Raw genomic sequence first — 22107 nt, forward strand, 5'->3', positions numbered from 1 at the left:
TGGGAAGTTAGGTTATTGACTTCAGATCTTTCTTTTCAATGTGGTTGTTTACAGCTATAAACTTCCCTCAAGAACTGCTTTTTAACTGCATCCATAAATTTTGGTATATTCTTTCTCATTTTTATTCACCCTAAAGTATTTTCTAATTTCCCTTGCGTTTTTTCTTTGATTCATTGATTATTTATGAGTAGTGTGTTCTTTAATTTTCACATATTTGTGAATTTCTCAAATTTTCTGTTGTATTTGTAATTTTATGCCATTGCGGTTGGAGAATATACTTTGTATGATTTCAGTCTTTTAAAATGTATTGAGGCTTGCCCTGGCCGATTTGGCTTAGCGGTTAGAGCATCGGCCTGCGGTCCGGAGAGACCTGGGTTCGATTCCCACTAAGGGCACGTACCTCGGTTGCAGTTTGTCCCCTGCCCTGGTTGGGTGTGCGGGAGATAGCCACTTGATGTGTCCCTTTCACGTCGATGTTTCTCTCTCTCCCACTCTATCTGAACAAAAAAAATGGAAAAATGTCCTCGGGTGAGGATAAAAAAAAATGTATTGAGGCTTGTTTTATGCTGTAACATGTGGTCTAATCCTGGAGAATGTTCTGTCTGTACTTGATAAAGGTGCATTCTGCTGTTTTTGTGGAGATTGTTCTCTAATAGTCTTCTAGGTCTAATTGGTAATAGTGTTCACATTTTATTTTCTCATTGCCCTTCTGCCTACTTGTTTTATCAGTTTTTAGTTCTCCAACTATTGTTTGTCTGTTTCTCACTTTAATTCTGTCAGTTTTTGCTTCATGTATTTAGGAGCTATGCTTTTAAGTGTATATATGCTTATAATTATTATATTTTTATGATAGATTGACCTTTTCATCATTATAAAATTTCCTTTCTTGTCTTAAAGCCTAATGTATTTGATATGACTATAGCCTTTCAGCTCTTTCTTGGGTTACTCTTTGCATGGTGTATTTTTTTTTTTTAATCCTCACCCGAGGACATTTTTCCATTTTTTGTACAGACAGAGTGGGAGGGAGAGAGAGGAAGAGAGAGAGAGGAAAACATCGATGTGAAAGGGACACATCGAGTGGCTGCCACCCGCACGACCGACCAGGGCCGGGGACAAACTGCAACCGAGGTACATGCCCTTAGCGGGAACCGAACCCGGGTCTCTCTGGACCGCAGGTGGACGCTCTAACCACTGAGCCAAACTGGCCCGGGCTGCATGGTGTATTTTTTACCATTCTTTTACTGTCAACCTACTTGTGCCTGAATCTAAAGTTTAAAGACATAATTTTTGCTTCTTTATTGATATTTTCTACTGATAAGGTAGCATTTTTAAATATTTCTTTAGTTTTTTAGGCATGTTTTTCATTAGTTCTTTGAACATATTTATAATAGATGATTAAATGTTTTTTCTGGTATGTCTAACATCTAGGTTTCCTCAGAGACAGTTTCTTTTGACTGCTTATCTCCTTCAGTGTAGGCCATAATTTCCTACTTCTTTTCATGGTTCTTAATTTTTTGTTGAAAATTGGACAGGTTAAATAATATAATATGGCAACTTTGAAAATCAGATTTTTCCATTCTCCAGGATTTGTTGTTGTTTAGTGACTTTCCTGGGTTGATTATGTAAAGTCTGAATTAAAAAAAAAAGTTATTTGCCACTGACGTCTCTGCTTAGATAGGTTAGCGGTCCGCTACTGCCAGGACAGATAGTTTCCTTAAACACCTGGAGCCAGTAAGTCTTTTAGTTTTTGCTGAGGGGCTTTCTGTGTGTGTTGGCATGAATTGCATGTTCTGATGCAGTTTATACCTCTGCTTTCCTTTTTTCTTGTGCAGAGCCTCAGTATCAGCCAGATAGATGAGGAGCTAGGGCAGTGGTTCTCAACCTGTCGGCCGCAACCCCTTTGGGCATCGAATGACCCTTTCACGGGTCACCTAAGACCATCGGAAAACACGTATTTCCGATGGTCTTAGGAACCGAGACATTGCTCTTCTATTGGTCTCCAGGTGGGTCCCCCCACATGCAGGTATGCCCACATACAATAGGAGGAACTGTATTAAAGGGTCACTGCATTAGGAAGTTTGAGAACCACTGGGCTAGGGCTTTCTCAGATCTTTTCCTGGGTATGCATAAAGCCCTGTACTTGTGTGTGTGGCCGTCTAGATTCCCAGGAATGTGTCAGAGCTTTTTAGAGTTTTCTATAGACATCTTATTCCCAATTTTTATATGTAAGTTTTTTGGTCAGTCTCTTATTATCTCCAGTTTGTATCACTGCCTAAGACATCTGCAGGATTATATAGCTGCTGCTGATTGTTTTCAGCAAATGCTCTGAGGTAGCGTATTTTTGCACAGTGTGAGTTGAGTCAAGTCAAATAAAGACAAAGTCTGAGAATAGAGTTTTTCAAGGGAGCTTCCTGACAGGTGTTAATAGTGACAAGTTTTGGAATCTTTGGTGAGTCCAAGTCTGTTTTGTTTCTTCTAGTATTTGCTGGGCTAGTAGTTTTTGCTAAGGCCTAGAGACTGAGGCTTAGAGGTAGTAAAACAGTAAATATTTAGTAGTAGGTGTATTTCTAAATCCTACTTTCTGCTAATTGTGCAGTATATAATCATTATGCACTTAATTATTAATTCTATATGTAATTGTGAAACTATGGTTATATCTATTGCTAGATATTAGCAAGTGAAAACAAATCATATTAGAATGTATACATGTGTACACACACACACACACACACACACACACAGGAAATAAGATCAGGAGATTGCAGATGCAAGCCTAGTTAATTTAAAATGTAATAGGAACTTCTTTTTTTTCCTGAAATTTACAAATTGGTGTTGTGCATATATAAGGTAATTAGTTTGATGTTTTTGATAAATCTACAAATAAATGAGTGTTGTTTTACCAAGTAATCTCTGTCAGGAAGCTCTGTTTTTATCCATTGATAAAGACATTTCTTATAAAACATTTTAGAAGTCACTTAAGAAATTTCAGGACCATTTTATAAAATATGCAGATTAATTTATTGACCTGTCATGTATGGCTTTTACACCAAAAACTTTGTCCCCCCCCAAAAAAAAAAACTTTGGAAACCATAAAAAACTTAATCTGTTTATTATCTCTTTATTTAGTTGACTTAATTAGGGACAACTTATAACTGTTTTTGAAATTCTGTGTAGTCTCCAGAAGTGGGAAATTTCCCAGAATGTAGTTATTGGAAAGAATTTATGATGGTTTCTGAAGTCTGTAAACAGAAGTGTTAGAAAACTTTTAAATTATGGCAATGATGTAAAAAATCGTCAGTATATTTGGTGATATTCGTATTTGAGTTTTTAGCCATGTGATATCTACACATGCAAATATATAATTTGTTTGTTGTAAACTGGATCCTAAAGTGGTGTTAAGTATTATAGGGCACTGTGTATATGGTATTAGCTCATCTTGTCTTCCTGTTACCTAGTACTTAAAACACAGGAGAATTATAATGTTAATAATTGATTTTTGTTAGGAAGCTCCTACCTTGGGAATATTTTATATACAGTCATGTGCTGCTTAATGATGGGGATACATTCTGAGAAATGTGTCGTTAGGGAATTTTGTACTTGTGTGAACATTACAGATTGTATTTACACAAACCTAGATTGTATAGCCTACTTACACACCTAGGTTGTTTGATATAGCTTATTACTCCTAGGCTACAAGCCTGTATAGCATGTTACTATACCAGACAACAGGAGATTGATTTTAAGCACAAGAGAAAATGATGCTATCAAGAGATGCAGTAAATGTGAAATGTGTGAGCCTGCTGTGGGTGGGTATACATAACACAGCATACTGTTTTACAGCAAACTCCTTTCCCCCCTGTAAGTAGAAAGAGTACACTTTAAAGTGATGATAAAAAGGTATTGTGTAGTAAATACATAAGCCAGTAACATAGTCATTTATTATCATTGAGTATTATGTACTGTTATACATAATTGTATGTGCTATACTTTTTTTTTTTTTTTTTTGAATCCTCACTTGAGGTTATTATTCCATTTATTTTCAGATAGAGTGGGAGGAAGGGGGAGAGAGAGACCAGGGCTGGGGAACGAACCACAACCCAGGTACGTGCACTTGATCAGAATTGAACCTGTGACTCTTTGGTCTGAGGGCCCCGACACTCTAACTGCAGAGCCAAACTGGCCTGGGCTGTGCTATACTTTTATATGACTGTCATTACAGTAGTTTGTTTATACAGCATCACTACAAACACATGAGTGATGTGTTGCACAATGACATTATGATGGCTATGATGTTACTAGACAATAGGAATTTTCCAGCTCCATTATAATCAAAATAAGGATCACCATTGTACGTGTGGTCTGTCATTGACCAAAACATCGTTACGCAGCATATGACTGCACATAGTTCTCAGTTAATGAAAAATACTTGATATTTGCATTCCTATGGAAATCTTACAAATGATGGCTAGCTCCCAGGGATTCACCTAATAGCTAATGTCCTTGATGCCTGTTTAGGACTCTGTTGACTGTAAACAAAAGGAACCCATCTCAAATTAGTTCACATTAAAGGGATTTTATTGGCTGAAAAACAGAAACTTGGTGTCCTGAATTCAGCTGTACCTCAAGCCAACTGAGATTATTTTGTATTTAGTTTATAAGATATTTATATTAGTATTTTTGTAAGCATTTTAAATGCCTACACAAAATGCTATCTTGTGTTGCATTATTTACTATTATTAATCATTTGCATGTTGCTGGAAATACAGGTTTCCACATTTTCAGTAATAATTTACTTATGTTGGAATTCTATAAATAAAATCGAGACAAAGAATATGAATATTTTTAAGCCTCTTGATATACGATGTATAATTTTGACATATTATTATGGTGGAAATATTTTACTAATTTCCATATTCACCAAGAGTGCATACAAAATTATTTATTATACAGCAGTTCTCAACCTGTGGGTCGTGACCCCTTTGGGTGTTTAATGACCCTTTCACAGGGGTCGCCTAAGACATAACTAGCAAAATTACAGTTATGAAGTAGCAATGAAAATAATTTTATGGTTGGGGGTCACCACAACGTGAGGAACTGTATTAAAGGTTCGCGGCATTAGGAAGGTTGAGAACCACTGTTCTAGAACATCTTTGCTAACAAATATAATGATGCTTTAAATCATTAAATAATTATTTTTTGTGGGATTTTTTTTTTTCTGTAAGAAACAACTATTTCTTGTGGCTTTAAATAATGATAAATGATAAAGGAACGTATAAATGAGGATGACTCTCTAAGATATATATGTCTCTTGAGCTTTTCTCTGGACCATCTACTTGGAAATCTAACTGCCAATTTCGTATCTCCAGTTGGATGTGCCCAACTGTGCTCTTGATATTTTATCCCAAACCTTTCCTGTTGTCTGTCAAGAACTGTTAAGAGTTTGAGATTTTACTCCACTTATAAGCTGACAAGGTAGCCTGCCATAGTTTCTTGGTTGCTGGCAGAAGAGGGAAGACACAAAGGATTTTATTACTCACAGCAATAACTATAGCCAGAGCATGAGCATTGGCTCCAGTTCGCACGGCTGTGTGGGAGGGCCAGGTGACACCTGCACATGCAGTGGGTTTCGTTACTGGAGAGGAACCCTGAGCTTTGGGCACTGGGATCTTTTATAATGGGCAGCACCTCAGCCCCAGGAAAGAAAGGGGGTAAACCTCTAGTTAGTTTTGTTCCTTGCATCTAGCACCTTTTACAGTGCTTGGCACCTGTGAGCAGTTAATTTATATTGTTGAATGAATGGATGAATGATTTACATGGTAAATTCTCAGAATATGTAGCTTATATTACAAGTACTATTGTCAAACCAAGAGAAAATGATGAATTAGAGATTAATTGCTTTTTTATTCACAAAGAATCAGTATAGCCATTAGAACTACTTCCAGTAGAACCAGTTTATTAATGTTAAGTCATTCACTCAACAAATACTTGAGTGCCATGCAAGGTGGTAGGCATTGATGATATTCTGATCGAGGAGGGTGTACACATCCCTGCCTTAGGGAACTTAAAACCCTGTTGCAGAAAGGCACTGAGTAAGTAAAACAAGTATAAATATCGTAGATAAATTTTTGGAAGTTCCTGTTGTAGAGATTGCAAACTCAGATCCCTGCACTCGCAGGCAGGCAGGCAGGCAGGCAATGGAGAAGAATGATATAGTCCAGTGAGAGCATTCAAACAGTCAAAAGTAGAGGGAGCAGTGATGAATTGCAGAGCACATGCTGATGTAAAGGATACATACAGCAACTGACTGCTGTTTGATTGATGTCATATAGGAATGAGGGCCCAATCTTTCTTTATTTCCAAGTTTGTTTGTTTTTTTTTTTTTAAAGAAAGCTTTTATTGATTTTTTAATATATAGAGAGAAACATCGATGTGAGAGCGAAACGTCAATAGGCTACCTCCTGCATACCTCCCTACTGGGGATTGACTCTGAAACCTGGTCATGTGCCCTGAAAGGGAATTGAACCTGGACCTCTCAGTCATGGGATGACACTGAATCCACTGAGCCACACCGGCCAGGCTATGTCCAAGTTTTTCAAGAGAAACTGAAAAATCTAGGTTGTCATCCAAAGTAGCACAATTTTCTAAGGTACTGTGTAGTCCAAATTGAACACAGTTTTGACCTACAGACATCTTCTATATAAGGAATACTGCCTACTAAGTAAAGTTCCAGCAAGAAAAAACTATGGGTGTGGGAGGGCATTATTCTGTCCTGATTCCCCAATTTTTGTTTTATTCCTTCTAATTTTTAATGTGATTCCCAGATACTCCCATTTGTAATTATATATCTAGATTTCTTATGGCTTAATTAACAAGGACAGGTGTGGACATAAAAATGGTTAGAATATGAGCCCTGGTCGATTTGGCTCATTGGTTACAGGGCCGGCCCATGGACCAGAGTTGGGGGTTCGATCATGTACCTCGGTTGGGATTCGTGATCGTGAGGGAGGCAGCCAGTTGATGAGTCTCTCTCACATCGATATTTCTCTCTCTCTCTCTCTCTCTCTCTCTCTCTCTCTCTCTCTCTCTCTCTCTCTCTCTCCTTCTTTCCCTCCCACTCTAACTGAAAATAAATAGAAAAATATCCTTGGGTAAGGATTAAAAAATAAGTAAAATAAATAAAAATTGTTAGAACTTGAGATTTATAAGGGGAAAAAAGGAAGACCTCTGGCTTCATTTTATCAGCTTTGTGTTATTGGACTAGCTGCTTACCCTTTTTCTCAGTGCTTAGTTAATTCCTCATCTGTATGAGAATGAGAATAACAGTTAAATTGCCTCACAATGGTATGAGAATTAAATAATGTACTTGGAAACGCTTTGTATGTTGTGTTCTTGCCTTTTCTTCTCTTTCCAACTCTTCTCCCTTTCCCCACCCATTCAACGGCACCTGACTCATTCTTTTATTGCATTGTCCTAGATAGCACTTACTGATACAATAACTTTGGCAAGAATTTAAGTTAGTAATCCTCTTTAGGGATATTTTTAGTTTAAAAGAAAATTCTAGAGTCATTGCCTTAATCTAACATTATGAAAGTCAGATGTACCACAGGCCAGTGGTCATTGTGTAGACAGATCTTGGGCTCAGATCCCACAATCAAATAGTTCCTGTTCCACTTACCTTGAAGACAGTTTTCAAATGACATTGCTTTCTTTGGCAGTGGTTGAAACCAGAAGTTGCCGACAGCTTAGTATTTTCTCTTGTTGATTTGCATGATGTCTGAAGAAGAACACAATACAGAATGACCATGTGCAATTTTATCCTTTTCTTCCATCTCTCTTCTTTCTTTCCTAGGGAAACAAACTTGATAGGAGTCAATACTGCTAAAGCCCAGTTTTTCATAAACATGAAGTGCTTGTGTGTTTTGGGATGTTGGAGCCATAGGTATCTAGGATACCATAAACATTTTCAGTGGCAAGAGACTTATGGTGCCTTTGGGGAAGTTGTGAGTCTGATTAACAAGTAGCAGTGTCTTGTAAAATAATAATTCTCAGTGCCAGTGGTGGGGTTGTTGGATGCCAAGGGAGAGAAGAATTACCTGGGGAAAAGAATCCTGTGTTTCTTGTTGTTGTTTTTTTCTCCAAATTTATTATGAAAATTTTCAAAATATACTGAAAACTTTAAAGACTATTACAGTGACTAACCATATATACCCATCATGTAGATTCAATTACTACTATTTTATCATATTTTCTCTACATTTTAAAAATAACACATGGATAATTTTGAATAAGGACTATGTTCTAGAAGAATAATTGTTCATTTTCTTAGGTGGGCCAGAGGTACTATGGTTATTTAGGATAATATACCCATTTTAAGAGTGTGTATGTGTTTAAGTACCTGTTAAGTATTATTTATTTTTCAATTACAGTTTACAGTCAATATTATTTTGTATTAGTTTCAGGTATACAGTATAGTGGTTAGACAATCATATACTTTATAAGATGTTTGCCCTGATATTTCCAGTACCCACTTGGCACCATACATAGTTATAGCAATATGAAGGACTATGTTCTCTGTGCTGTATTTTACATCCCCGTTTTGTAACTACCAACTTGTACTTAATTTCTTCACCTCTTTCACCCAGTACTCGTTAAATATTAAAGAGTAAAATGATGTGATATAACTGACTTTCAAATTGTTCACCAACAAAAAACATATTTTATAATTTTTCAAAATTGGATTTAATGGAAGATTATGTATAGCATTTTATTGTAATGTCTTTTACAATCTAGAATAATTTACCTCCCTTGTTTTCTTTTTTACTTCACATGTGGAACACTGTACAAAACAATTAGCCAGAGAGTCAAAATCTTGGACTTTGTCTGATTATTTCTTTGTGTTATTATTTTCCCTCTAGCCCGTTTTCTTAACTGGAAGTTAGGCCTTAAGACTTACTAGGTTAAAGGTTTTTGGCAGAGTTACCTTATATGTGATGCTGTTTACTTCATATTGCATCACATCAGGAAGCATATAACGTCAACATTAATGCCAGTATTAGTGATGCCAAGATTTCTTCCTTGTAAAGGAATGTTTTTCGTTTTCATACTTTGGCATGATGTGATTATCCCATTTCTCATTAATGTTTCATCAAGGATTTTGGCATACATTGAGGATCCTTGCTGAATCAATGTTGTTGTTTTTTTATCCTCACCCGAGGATATTTTTTCCATTTTTTGTTCAGATAGAGTGGGAAGGAGAGAGAGAGAGAGAGAAAGAGAGAGAGAGAGAAACATCGAAGTGAAAGGGACACGTCGAGTGGTTGCCACCCACACGACCCAACCAGGCCCGGGGACAAACTGCAATTGAGGTACATGCCCTTAGCGGGAACCGAACCCCGGTCTCTCAGGACCGCAGGCCAACGCTCTAACCGCTGAGCCAAACTGGCCAGGGCTGAATCAATGTTTTAATAACATCTCAATTTTGATAACCTTTTTCTCCCAATTCTATTGACAGTTCTGTACCATTTTGGGAATGAATAGTGTCCTTCCATGTGTTGGCTAAGAAAATGAGCAGAAACCAAGAGTTATAGCAAACATTATTGGTATCTAATTTTATATAATATATCCCATGTTGGATTTTCAATTCTTTGGAAAGAAAGTACTGATTAGGAGCCGAGAGTCATTCATTGAATGCACATTATGCCTGATGAAATTAATTTATTGACTAGGAAATTTTTTTACTTATAGTCAGGTTATGCCACAGAAGCTAGTGTATGTTAGTTTTAACAAGGCATTTAAAAATACCGTTGTTTTCTTTTTGGAGCCATTTGGTTAATTCTAAAGTGTTTTAATAGTTATGCTCTAAACACATTGATTATTCATTTTGCATTTTCTATTGACTTTATGAGAATGTGTTCATTACTCAGTGTTCTGTAATTGTAAATTAAGTCACTTTTCTAAATACATTAGTGATTATTATAAAGTTATCTTCAAGTGAATTCATAGCTACACTCTCTGAAAGAGTTTCCAACTTTTAATAATGATACTTTTGGTACATTGGTAACTACATTATGTTGAATGAGATTGTCTTCTATAAAAAAAATAAAAGATAAACAGCTTTTCCAGTGAGGCCCTAGTCAGGTTGCCTAGTCAGGTTGCCTAACATCTAGTGAAAGAGACAGATTGATCAACAGATAGGATCAGGTATGTTATGGTATAGACAGGAAGCTGTGACAATTTAAAGAAGTGCTCTGCAACCTGTTAGGAAGTCTAATTAAATGAAGATATAAATATTTATTAAGTACTCACTAATTCAGTATTGCATGTCTCCGAAATATCTGGTACTGACTTCCAGGCCCTTTTTGATCATTGCATTCTGAATTATGGTTAGGTTTAAAGTTTTTTAAATTGTTGGTTGGACGTATTCTCCTTTTCCTAAGCAGAAGACACAATAAATCTGTAACTATTACTTCTGGATAAGTGGTTGCATTTCAACAACAGTTCTTCTATATGACCTGGGTTGTCAGTTCAGTTCTGACACCACCCAGAATAAGTTCAGAGCCATAAATTAAAGGGCTCAGTTTCACAAGATTACCCCCACTTCAGGTGGCCCCCAGGTCCATCTACACTTCTGATGGACTGGCTTGACTACATATTTGGAAGTTTTCATCATCCCTCTTTAGATTGGATCATTTGGTAGAATGACTCACAAAACTCAGCAAGTACTATGCTTATGATTACCATTTTATTATAAAGGATACAAAAGAAAAACTCAAATGAACAGGTACATAGGACAAGGTCCAGAAAGGTCTTTCGGGCAGGGGCATCAAGTCTCCCAATATATCAGTTATTCATTATACCAGTATATCAGTAGGTTCACCAACCAGGAAGCTCTCAGGATTTTGTTATTCAGAGTTTATGTTGAGATTGCTTTACATAGACATGATTGATTAAATTGCTGGCCACATGATTGAACTCAATCTTTAACCCTCCTTTTTCTCCCCAAAGGTCAAAAGGTGGGATGGGAAAGGGCGCCTGAGGCTGAAATGTTTCAGCCCCAGTAATTATGTATTCAGTTGGTTTTTCTGGGACCAGCATTTATCCTGACAGCCTCTAGGACACCCCCCACCCCCCATCATCTCATTAGCATAACAAAAACATACTTGTGTCTGGAAATTCCAAGGGTTTTTGAAGTTCTGTTCTACCAGGCATTTATTTTTTCTTGTATTGTGGTTGTAGAGTTAGAGTAATGTTTTCAGTAAACACAGTCAACTTGCAAGACATTTCTACCTAAAGTGCATGGGAGAGGATTCATTTAGGCATCAATTTGAATGGCTCTGGTGGATTGCTTTCCATTAGATACAGATTTCAAGAAACCAAAATATAGAGGGGGAGCTTATAGTGGTAAAAAAAGATTATTTTAGCTTTTATTTAACTCCTCACATTTCCAAGTCTTTTTTTTTTACTTTTTAAATACATTTTTATTGATTTTTTAGAGAGAGAGGAAGGGAGAGGGATAGAAACATCGATGTGAGAAACATTGATTGGCTGCCTCCTGCCTGCTCCCTACTGGGGATCAAGCCCGAAACCCGGGCATGTGCCCTGACCTGGAATCAGACTGGGACCTCTCAATCCATGGGACGACACTTAATCCACTGAGCCACACCAGCCAGGCACATTTCCAAATCTTTAAAATGAAGAATTATTGCCCACATTTCCATGTCTTTAAAATGAAGAATTACTGCCCACATTTCCATGTCTTTAAAATGAAGAATTATTGCCTCACTGGTTTGGTTCAGTAGGTTGAGCATCTTCCCATGGACTGAGAGGTCCTGGTTTGATTCCTGGTCAGGGCACATGCCCAGGTTTCAGGCTGGATTTCCAGGAGGGGGCATAAGAGGGGGGAGCCGATTGATGTTTCTCTCTCACATCGATGTTTCTAGCTGTCTCTTTAAAAATCAGTGAAAACATTGAAAAAAATAATAAGAATTATTTTATAAAACTGATTTTAGGCTTTAATTATATATGACATTTAACTTATATGTGTATTTACAAATGATTTGGGGCATGTTTAAGCAGGTAAATATAAACTCTGACTATTATTGTGCTAATATTAGCTTGTTTATCAAACCCTGTGTTTCATTTTTGTATTCTTTAAAATGTGTGGTCTAACCTTCATAAAATAGTGTTAATTACAGCAGCATAATAGTAATTGTAGTAGTAATTATAATAGCTACCATTAATGAAATCACTTTTTTATTATTTAATGTTACCTTAATAAATTTGAGGGGAGTTACAAAAATGTATATCATCAATAAATTAAAAATAAGACAAATTAAAGCATGAAAAAATAATAGCTTAATAGGAGGAATAAATAATGGTTTACCAGGAAGAAAAATTAGTTTGTAGAAATACATGTTTTACATCCATAAATGGTTACTAAGGGGAACATGGCATCTCTAGAGCAGTGCTTTCCAAGGTGGTATTCAGTCAGGTGAAAGAAAGCTACACTGTCATTATTTTAATACTACTAATTGGAGCAAATTTAGGTCAGCTTAAAGCCACTCCATTTTAATCTGAATCCTTTTTGTATGTGTGAGGAGAGGTGAGATTTGTTATGCAGGGATCATTTCACCTGCATGCCTTAAGTTCTACTTTGGAAAAACCCAGGGGAGGCTGAGAGTCATTACTCTTCAGAATATATACACACAGATGCCTGTCATTTATGGTGTGCAGATTACAAAAAATACCAATTATTTTTTTTCTCATTCACGTTTATAAATATACATTTATTTTCCCTTTTATTCTGTCAAACCAGTATCTGTCATTAATTCTTTTATTTTCTTGGGATTTTGAGAATATTTGGAATGCTTTATAATACTTTTATAGTGTCATAATTGGAATTTTAAATTATGCATTAATTGGAAAACGGTGCCTTGAATTGGACATAGAAATATATAATAGGTGGAATTTGTGGTTTCTGCCACAAATCTTTTGATTTATGTAAAAAATGAATTGAGAATTGAAGTACATGATAATATAGTCAAAACTCTAGATATAGGTGCCTGAGGAAGTGATGGGCATGAATTGGGTTGCTCATGAAAGACTTCTATGAGGAAAAATATGTGATGAAAAATTTGGTAGATCTGGATTAGTGGCAAGGAGATGATATTCCTCGTTTGAATTACAAGAATATCTTAATTTTTTACCTCCCCACTAAATGCATTCTTCAGATAGAAATAATATTAGCTAACTAATACTTAATCAGAAAATTCTGGAAAGTATAGTATTGGGAGAAATATAAACAAATGATTCTCTTTCATTCCCAAAGCAGTCACTATTAATGAACATTATTTACGTTATTTAGGTATAAATCGTAGTATCTCTGTGTACAATACTTAACATTGCACCAGATCTATGTCTAATTTAGGATTAGTGGAATTGGAAAACTTTAACTTTTAGAAATGGGTTTTATAAGGAGGACTTAGTTAATATATCCCCCTAATTTTTATTATTCACAGGGATAAAATGACTTTGTTCTGTGGTTGATTAAGAATGGATATATAGTATCCATGGTTTCTCCAGGAGCTTTTACTCTGATTCAGTGGCTACATGTCTTGATTGTGCATCAAAACTATCTTAGGTACCCTCCTCACCCCCCACTTAATAAAGAACGTACATGATTATATATTAATAAGAACATATACAAAAGTAGAATAATACAATGAGTAGGGGGAATTTAGCATTATGTATATAGACTAGAATTTCTCTGAGACCTTCCGATTCACACTTGGAGTCAGAACCTAGAAACTGTTTAAGATACATTTTCACACATACACCAGCTCATCAGACAATTTGGATGCATAGTTGTGTTTGGGAAGCATCGTTCTAGGGGAATCGCTAGGTAAATGTTTCAGAACAAATGCTGTTTAAATGACTTATTTTGACCTATATTTATACCACCTCCGTATCTAGATTTATTCTAACTTTCAGCATTTAAAAAACTTTTTAATCAAGTAAAATCCGTGTAATTTAACACTTTATTCTACTAATTTGTTAATGTTTGCATATGAAATGAATATTAAGTGAAGTCTTAGAGAAATGACCTGCCTTGTTAGAGCTCTTACTTAAAGTATTGATTTCTCTTACATTATCATGAAAATCCAAATCTAAAAGGTGGTAGTTGTGCAGTTTTTTATAACTTCAGTTGGAGGATTTGGTGTATCTGGAATGAATCTATACTGATTTAGGAGTCTACTAGAAGTCTACTAGGAGTTCTTTTTCCTTATTGTTTATGCCCAGTAGTTAACTTTTTCTTTGACTGCTTTGACTTAGCATTGCTCAGGGTGTTACTTTTTAAGAGCTATCAAATTGATAAAAGTGATGCACTACTTTTTGTTTTAAATTATAATTAAGCTACAGATATTCTGTGCCAAAATGCATTTTTAAAACTTCAGGTGGGGTTCTTTGTTTAAATGTATCAGAAGTAATTGTTCTCTAGAATACCTTGCTATGTATTTCAGATACGATACTTAGGTGCAGTTAACAGATTGTCCAAATAACTGTGGCATAAATACTAATGAGGGTATTTGTCACCTCACATAAGAGTTCTGGATGGAGGTGTTTCCAGAGCTGTCTAATTCAGTCTTCTCATTATGACAGTGTTCCAGATCATTTTCTCTCTGACCCTTTTTTCTCATGTCATGGCCACAGATGGCTGCAGTAGGTCTTAACTTCATCTTCTCATACAACAAAATCCAAAAGCCAGAAGGAAGAGCAGGACCTTCTCCACAAGTCTCTCTTTTTTTCTGGGTAGAAAATCTTTCCCTGCAATCCTCAGCAGACTTTCCCTTATGTCCCATTAAAAAAAACGGCTTCAATACCCAATCCTGAGTCAGTTACTGACAAGTGGAAATGCTATTCCCATTATCACCTTAGAACAATATTGGTTCATTCCCTGAAAGTGGAGGAGGGAACCACCCACTTGATCCCATTGATGTCTCATCTTAAATAAGTGTTTTGTCATCACAGAAGAGGCAGAGGCACTAGTATATGCCAGACTATAATAATTTATATGTGATAATTTCCACATACTGCATAAAAAAGTATTCACATGCAAAATGAAATTTTGGTATTTTGACCTTTAAAACACAAGCATGCTGTCCTTTAAGTGCTACTTCATGATTGGCACAGGAAGCCAGAGTCATGGGTTTCAATCTAATTTATTAGTTGCTTACTGTTCTTTCTTTTGTCTTGGGTACAGTCAGTTTATTTCCCTTTGAGATTAGGCTCCTCAGTGATATCACATGATTTTGGCAATAGTTTCTGATTCTTTTTAATTAATTGGTTCTTGTTCTTATAGGTGGATTCTCCACAGTTTTCCTGGTGCGGACTCATGGTGGAATCCGCCATGCATTGAAGCGAATGTATGTCAATAACTCGCCAGACCTCAACATTTGTAAAAGGGAAATTAAAATTATGGTAAGTAAAAGACTAATTCCATTAAAAATTGATGTATTTTCTTTTACTTTTTGTACTATAACATTAACCAGCTTTTATGCAAACTGCTTATAGGTTTATGCACATCTAGAAAATCTTCAAACATCATTAAATTCACTTGGAAAATTATTGGGAATTTGTAGTATATTCCTTATAGCCATAATTAGGGCTAAATACAGCCAGCTCCTTCCTGCTCTTTTTCTTTTCTTCCCTACTGTCATTTAGTGGGCATGCTACTCCTCTTTCTTTTTTAAAATACATTTTAATTATGGATAATTTTGAGGATAGAAAAATTTAGAGAATTACATAACACCAGTTTACTCACTACTGAGGTTAAGAATTAAAACCTTCCAGATACAGTTGAAGCCTTCTGTGTATTCCACCCCAAGCATATCTCTGTACTGTCCTTAATCTGGAAAGCAACCGCTATCCTGAGCTTGGTATTTACCATTCACATGGGTGTTCAGTATATTCACTGTATGTGTTTGTATTCATAGACAGTATGTGTATCACATATATATGTATATCACAATTTGTTTATCTGTTGGACTTTTTAAAAAAACATTGATGAATATTTGGGCTGTTTCTACCTTTCGGCTATTGTAACTGATACTGCTATGAATATGTGTATATGTATTTGTTTGAGTACCTGTTTTCAGTTCTTTTGGATATATATTGGGGTATGGAATTGCTGAGTCATATGGTAATTATGTGTTTAACTTTTTAAGGGACCATAAACTGTTTTCCACAGTAGCCGAACCATTTTATTATATTCATACCAGCATTGTATGAATGTTCCAGTTTTTTTTTAATTTAATTTTTAATTTTTCAATTATAGTTGACATTCTATATTATATTAGTTCTAGGTATACAGCATAATGGTTAGACATTTATATATATATATATATTCCAGTTTTTCCACATTCTTGTTCTTCAACACTTGCTATTGTCAGTCCTACTTATCCAGTTGCTAAGAGGGAGATTTATTTTTTATCAACATCTTTATCAACACACCTATTTTGATCCCTTTCGTTTGAAGATTGGCACATTTTACAGTCTAACTTATCTGAATTCTGCTTTTGTTGTCCCTATTTCTTAGCTTTGAGACTTGTTTCTTTTCAAAAGGCAAGGCTATAAGCCAAGATAGTAAAAAGATTTACAAGATGAAGGGGGAACTTTGTATCAAGTTCTCAAACTAACCTTGAGCCCAGGTATGGTACTGTTGTGCCATAATTCTTCCTTTTGGTAGAATGTGTACAGTTTTTTGTTTCTTTTCTTTATTGATTTTGTTTTAGAGAGAGATAAAGGGAGAGGGAGAGAGAGAGAAACATCGATGAGAAGAACATCGATTAGCCGCCACCTGCATGGCCCCTCCTGGGGATTGGACCCACAACCTGGGCATGTGCCCTGACTGGGACTCGGACCCAGCAACCTCTTGGTGCATGGGTTGATGCTCATCCAATGAGCCACACTGGCCAGGCAAATATATATAATTTAAAGACATAAAAATATAGTCATCATCAGCAGTAGCAACATTCAAATTTTATGCTTTAAACAAAATATTTTAGGGAGATTAGGTCTTTAGAGCAGTGGTCTTCCAACTTTTTTTGATGACCCATCTCCTATTATGTATATTTATTTATGAATTGGTGACATGTTCAGCTGCCATTAGCTAATATCTCAAATTACATTACAAAGTTAAAACTAGGTTTATTATCAATGGTAGTGGATGTAAATTCAGTTAAAATAGTATTTTTTTTAATTCTCACCCGAGGATATTTTTACATTTATCTTCAGAAAGAGTGGGAGGGAGAGAGAGAGCAAGAGAGAGAAACATTGATGTGAGAGAGAGACATAGATTGGTTACCACCCACATGACTCCAACAGGGGCTGGGGATGAGACGCAACCAAGGTATGTGCCCTTGGCCGGAATCGAACCCGGGATTCTTTGGTCTGTAGGCTGACACTCTAACCACTGAGCCAAACTGGCCAGGGCTAAAATAATATTCTTTATCATTGTTTTTTAATTTCCAGACAGACCTAAATAGATCATGATTATTTTCTTTCTTTTAATCCTCACCCGAGGACATTTTTCCATTTTTTGTTCAGGTAGAGTGGGAGGGAGAGAGAGGAACAGAGAGAGAGAGAGAAACATCGATGTGAAGGGACACTTCGAGTGGCTGCCACCCGCACAACCGACCAGGGCCGGGGACAAACTGCAACCGAGGTACATGCCCTTAGCGGGAACCGAACCCGGGTCTCTCTGGACCGCAGGTGGACGCTCCAACTGCTGAGCCAAACCGGCCAGGGCGATCATGATTATTTTCAACCTCAGTATATACTGATGGTTATGTTACACTAATAGCCAAAGTGTCAGATTTGCCATTTTCTTCTTATTTTCTTGTACTTGTATTATTATTTTTTTACAGAAACCTTTTTAGGCCACTTGTTTATTTTTTACATTATTGAGTTAATAGTACATACATTTAAAAAATCCATTTAACTAGGTACACACTAATTGCAATATGTTGCATGCAAAATATGCCAATGAGAGTATAATTATTAGTTAATAAATACATGGATGGGCAAAAGTAGATTTACATTTGTATGGAAAATACAGTAATAAATAATAATATAAGAATAAACTCCCTGTTTTGTGTATTCACAACTGTAAACCTACTTTGCCCACCCCTATGTTACAGCTTATTTTTTTAAGATAAAAATAAATATAACTAAAAATTCTGATATTTTATTCTTGAGTTCCTAAAGGAGTCCCTAAAGGATTATCTTGCACACTCGCTTTTGGAGACTGCTACTTTTGAGTGAGCCAACTTTTTTCTTGATTGAATTTAAAAATAAGTATTCACTGAATATTTGCCTGTCAGAAAATGACGGACACATGTAAATACTTTCTACTAGAATGGTAAAACCCTTTTTGAAATATGTCACATTTCATACTCATGCCAATGTCTTACTTTTTGAAATTTTCTAAATACAATAATTTAGACTTCAAACCACTGGTAGTGATAGAGCTTTAACATGTATATTTTTTTATTCTTAAAATTTTGTTTCTTTTTTACAGAAAGAGCTGTCTGGTCACAAAAATATCGTGGGTTATTTGGACAGTGCTGTTAATTCAATTAGTGATAATGTATGGGAAGTGCTTATCTTAATGGAATATTGCCGAGGTAAGTGTTTTTTCTGCATTTGTTTTATACTCAAAAAAAAAAAAAAAAGGCCCTAAAATGGGTTACTAGGTGTCTTGGTTTCTCCCAGAACAGCTGTCACCTTATTCTAGACACTTATTGCAGTCCTATTTAATTATCTGTCTAATTAAGGAATGCTGTTAAAAATACTTAAAACCTAAGTCATAGTTGCTGCAGTGATAATATGAACAGGTAAATGCACAAGAAAATGCTGTTGAGTTTAAACCAGGAAATCTAAGCAGATAAAGAGCAGTTACACTTCATGCTTCCTATATCATTCTTTATAATCCAACCAAGAAGAGCACAATGTGTCAATATTAGTGTTAGAAGATTTTTTTCCAGCACTCTACTATGTTATCTTTCAACACATTAAATGTAATAAATTTAGAGGATATATTTTGATCTATAATTTTTATAAACTTGTATCATTTGGTATTTTGGGGTTCTTTTGTAAATATCAGAAGGTAGAAAACCATATTTTATTTGGACCTAATGTATTTTTTTAACTTTTTTTAATCCTCACCTGAGGACCTTTTTCTCTTCAGATAGAGCCGGAGAGAGAGAGGGAGGAAGAGAGAGATAACATTGACTGGTTGCCACCCACACAACCCCAACTGATGCCAGAGACAAACTGCATCTGAGGTATGTCCCCTTAGTGGGGAACCAAACCTGGGACTCTCTAGTCTGTGGGCCGTCGCTCTAACTGCTGAGCCAAACCAGCCAGGGCTGTATAGTGTGCTTTAAGAAGAAGAATAATAACCTAAAAAAATCCCTGATTTTTTTTTTTTACTTTAATGTGTAAAGGGGGCCATTAATCTATTTCCTGCAAAGTTAAAAAAAAAAAAAGTAAAACTGTATCTGGCAGTTTGGGATCTAGGGAGTCCTGCTTTATATTTAGATTCTCTTAAGACAGTTATGATTGTTAATAATGATACCAGAAAGTCTTGTCATTTCCTGAAGGTTGTAGGAGAAGGGTGATGGTAGTGGTGATGGAGAAAATATGATCTCATTTACTTCAGTCTTGTAAGGAGGGAGGATAGAGGGAAATGAAGTAAATTAACATTATAATATCTATTGTGATGTATTTTAACTTATTTCCCTATATAATATGAGAAGTTAGATGTTTTCCCTTATTCATCTTTCATAGTGTCTACTGTAAAGCATTGTGATCTCTTTAAGGAGAAGATACTGATTTTCTGTACCTCACTTTCCTGAATTGTAGCATTTTTGCTTCTAATTATTAGCTAAATTATAGTTGACTAGTAGCCCTAACTTTTTAAAGAAAATTGAATTGGGCATAATTATAATCCTGGGTGAGTTTAATTAATTGTCATTCAAAAGACATTTTAAAAGAAGAACCAAATGGACTGCCAGTATTTAGGGGACAAATTGTTTTGAGGAAGGCATTCTCTTGCTTTTTAAAAATTAACAATTTAAAAATCGGGTTTTAATCAATAAGCTTTGTTTTATGTGAAATTTTTATTTTGATCATAGTTATTCATCTATATATTTTAAAAAGTCAAATTGATCTGTTAAGCTATGGCTAAATCAGTATCTTCCTGCCTCATCCCTTCCTTCAGAGACATGCACTTTAAAATCCTTGAGATGTTTCTTTTGATGTTTACTTCTGAATTTCTGTACTGCATTACATAGAAAAGAATTTAGTTTTAGTGAGATCTTTAGAGTATGAAAGAGAAGAAGGAACTTAGAAAATCAGGGGAAGTATGTGATTCTGGGCTCTTGCAAGTTTGGTAGTGCTGATTTTCTATTTTAGATAGTATCTCCAGGAAAAGATGAAGATTTTACTGTCAGTGTAGTATAGTCTCAGTTTTTAGATTGAATTAATGATTGGTGTTTAAATTTTTTTGTATGCCATTAAACTGACATGTTATAGTCTGTAACTGCATTTTCTTTCTTATACTTTTAAAATTTCCCCTGGAGTTCATAATTATGTCACTTTTCATTTGCTTGGTTTTTTAAATACATATTAGTATTTTAGCCCCACATTCCAATGAAAGTGTAAATCTTTATGCAGTATATTTCAGCATTTTAATAATTGTGTCAGTTTTATGCTTTCTTTCCTTAGAAACATCCTTTTGGGAGCCTTAGTTCTGTTTCATTTTGATCAGCATTTAACTGTCCTTCTGGGAATTCCCTTTGCCTTCTTCCTATTTTAGACTTTCTGCTTCTCATGCCTCCCACTTCTTTTCATTACTGTTTTTGAGAATGCATTTTTTAGTAGCTTTCTGATAATGTATTTATGGAAGAAAACATTTTTTAAAATTGATTTTAGAGAGAGAAACATTGATATGTCGATCTGCTTATTTATACATTCATTGGTTGATTCTCGTGTGTGTCCTGATTGAACCCTCAACCTTGGCCTAAAGCACATGTGGGGAATGGGTTCTGTGCTTTAACCCCCTATATGTTTCAAGGTTCCCCTGCTGGATAGACTAGATTTCAGACGAGATCAAGATTGGGGTGTTCAGGGTGGTATGCCGGTAGACTGGATAGACTAGATTTCAAAGTCCCCCTTTTACATTGTTGCAACCTTTCCCAGAATTTGTGAGACCATCTGGTGATTTTATCTTGGCAAGTCCCAAGACTGCTGACTTCTTTGTTCACTGGGTGAGATAAACTCCCCTTTTTTCTCTTCTCTTTGTCCTCTCCCTGCCCTACCTAGCAGCTATCTTTTCTGCCTAACATCCCCCAAGTGATACCATCCAAACATTTTGTTTTTTTTTCCCCCCTCAGACTTTATCTGCCCTTGGGTTTAGCTGGCACAAATGGCATTAATTGGGTCTTTGTTCTCTATTTTCCCAGGCCAGGGTGATTTAAGCTCTGTATTTTCTAGTTAGGGAAGAGAGTATAAACCATTTGCTCTCCAGTGTCCTTGGTTGGGGAAGATAAGGTCTTGAGGTTCACAAGCTGGCTGCAAGCTGCCTAGACTGTTCGGCCTTGTTGAATTTTCTTGTCTCAGTTTCCCCATTCCACTTGCCCAGGAATTTTCCTAGCTTCTTACCATCCTGCTGCAGATTGATTGATCCTCTGATTTTCTTTCTTACATTTTTCTTCTCTTTCTTTTTATTCTGCTTGTATTGGGAGCATTCCTTCAATTTATCTTTCATCTCCTCTATAGAATTTTGTATTTTTGCCATGTTACTTTTAATTTCCAAGAACTCTTTTTTGTTCTCTCAGTGTTGTTGTTCTTTGTTAAAATATACCTTGCTCTTTTTTTAATCCTCACCCAAGGACATTTTTCTATTTTAGTTTAGATAGAATGGGAAGGAGAGAGAAGAGAGAGGGGAAGAGAAACATTGACATGAAAGGGACACATAGAGTAGCTTCCTCCCGCACGACCACAACCAGGGCCAAGGACGAACTGCAATTGAGGTACATGACCTTG

At 35.8% G+C, this 22107-nt stretch overlaps 1 protein-coding gene across 3 annotated transcripts in view; it reads left to right on the forward strand.

Moving 5' to 3' along the window:
* The window catches only part of BMP2K (BMP2 inducible kinase), a 127096-nt gene that overhangs the window by 32644 nt on the left and 72345 nt on the right, over window positions 1-22107 (forward strand). Inside the window, exons 2-4 of one of the 3 annotated variants that reach the window (XM_036260457.1) lie at window positions 4044-4101; window positions 15359-15477; window positions 18578-18683. In XM_036260457.1, coding sequence (XP_036116350.1) covers window positions 4044-4101; window positions 15359-15477; window positions 18578-18683 — 283 coding nt within the window. Of the gene's footprint in view, window positions 1-4043; window positions 4102-15358; window positions 15478-18577; window positions 18684-21261; window positions 21330-22107 lie in introns of those variants that run through there. The other 2 variants (XM_036260447.1, XM_036260468.1) reach the window with 2 other exon arrangements.

The sequence above is a fragment of the Molossus molossus genome, unplaced genomic scaffold (assembly GCF_014108415.1).
Source record: "Molossus molossus isolate mMolMol1 unplaced genomic scaffold, mMolMol1.p scaffold_m16_p_1, whole genome shotgun sequence".
Lineage (NCBI taxonomy): Eukaryota > Metazoa > Chordata > Mammalia > Chiroptera > Molossidae > Molossus > Molossus molossus.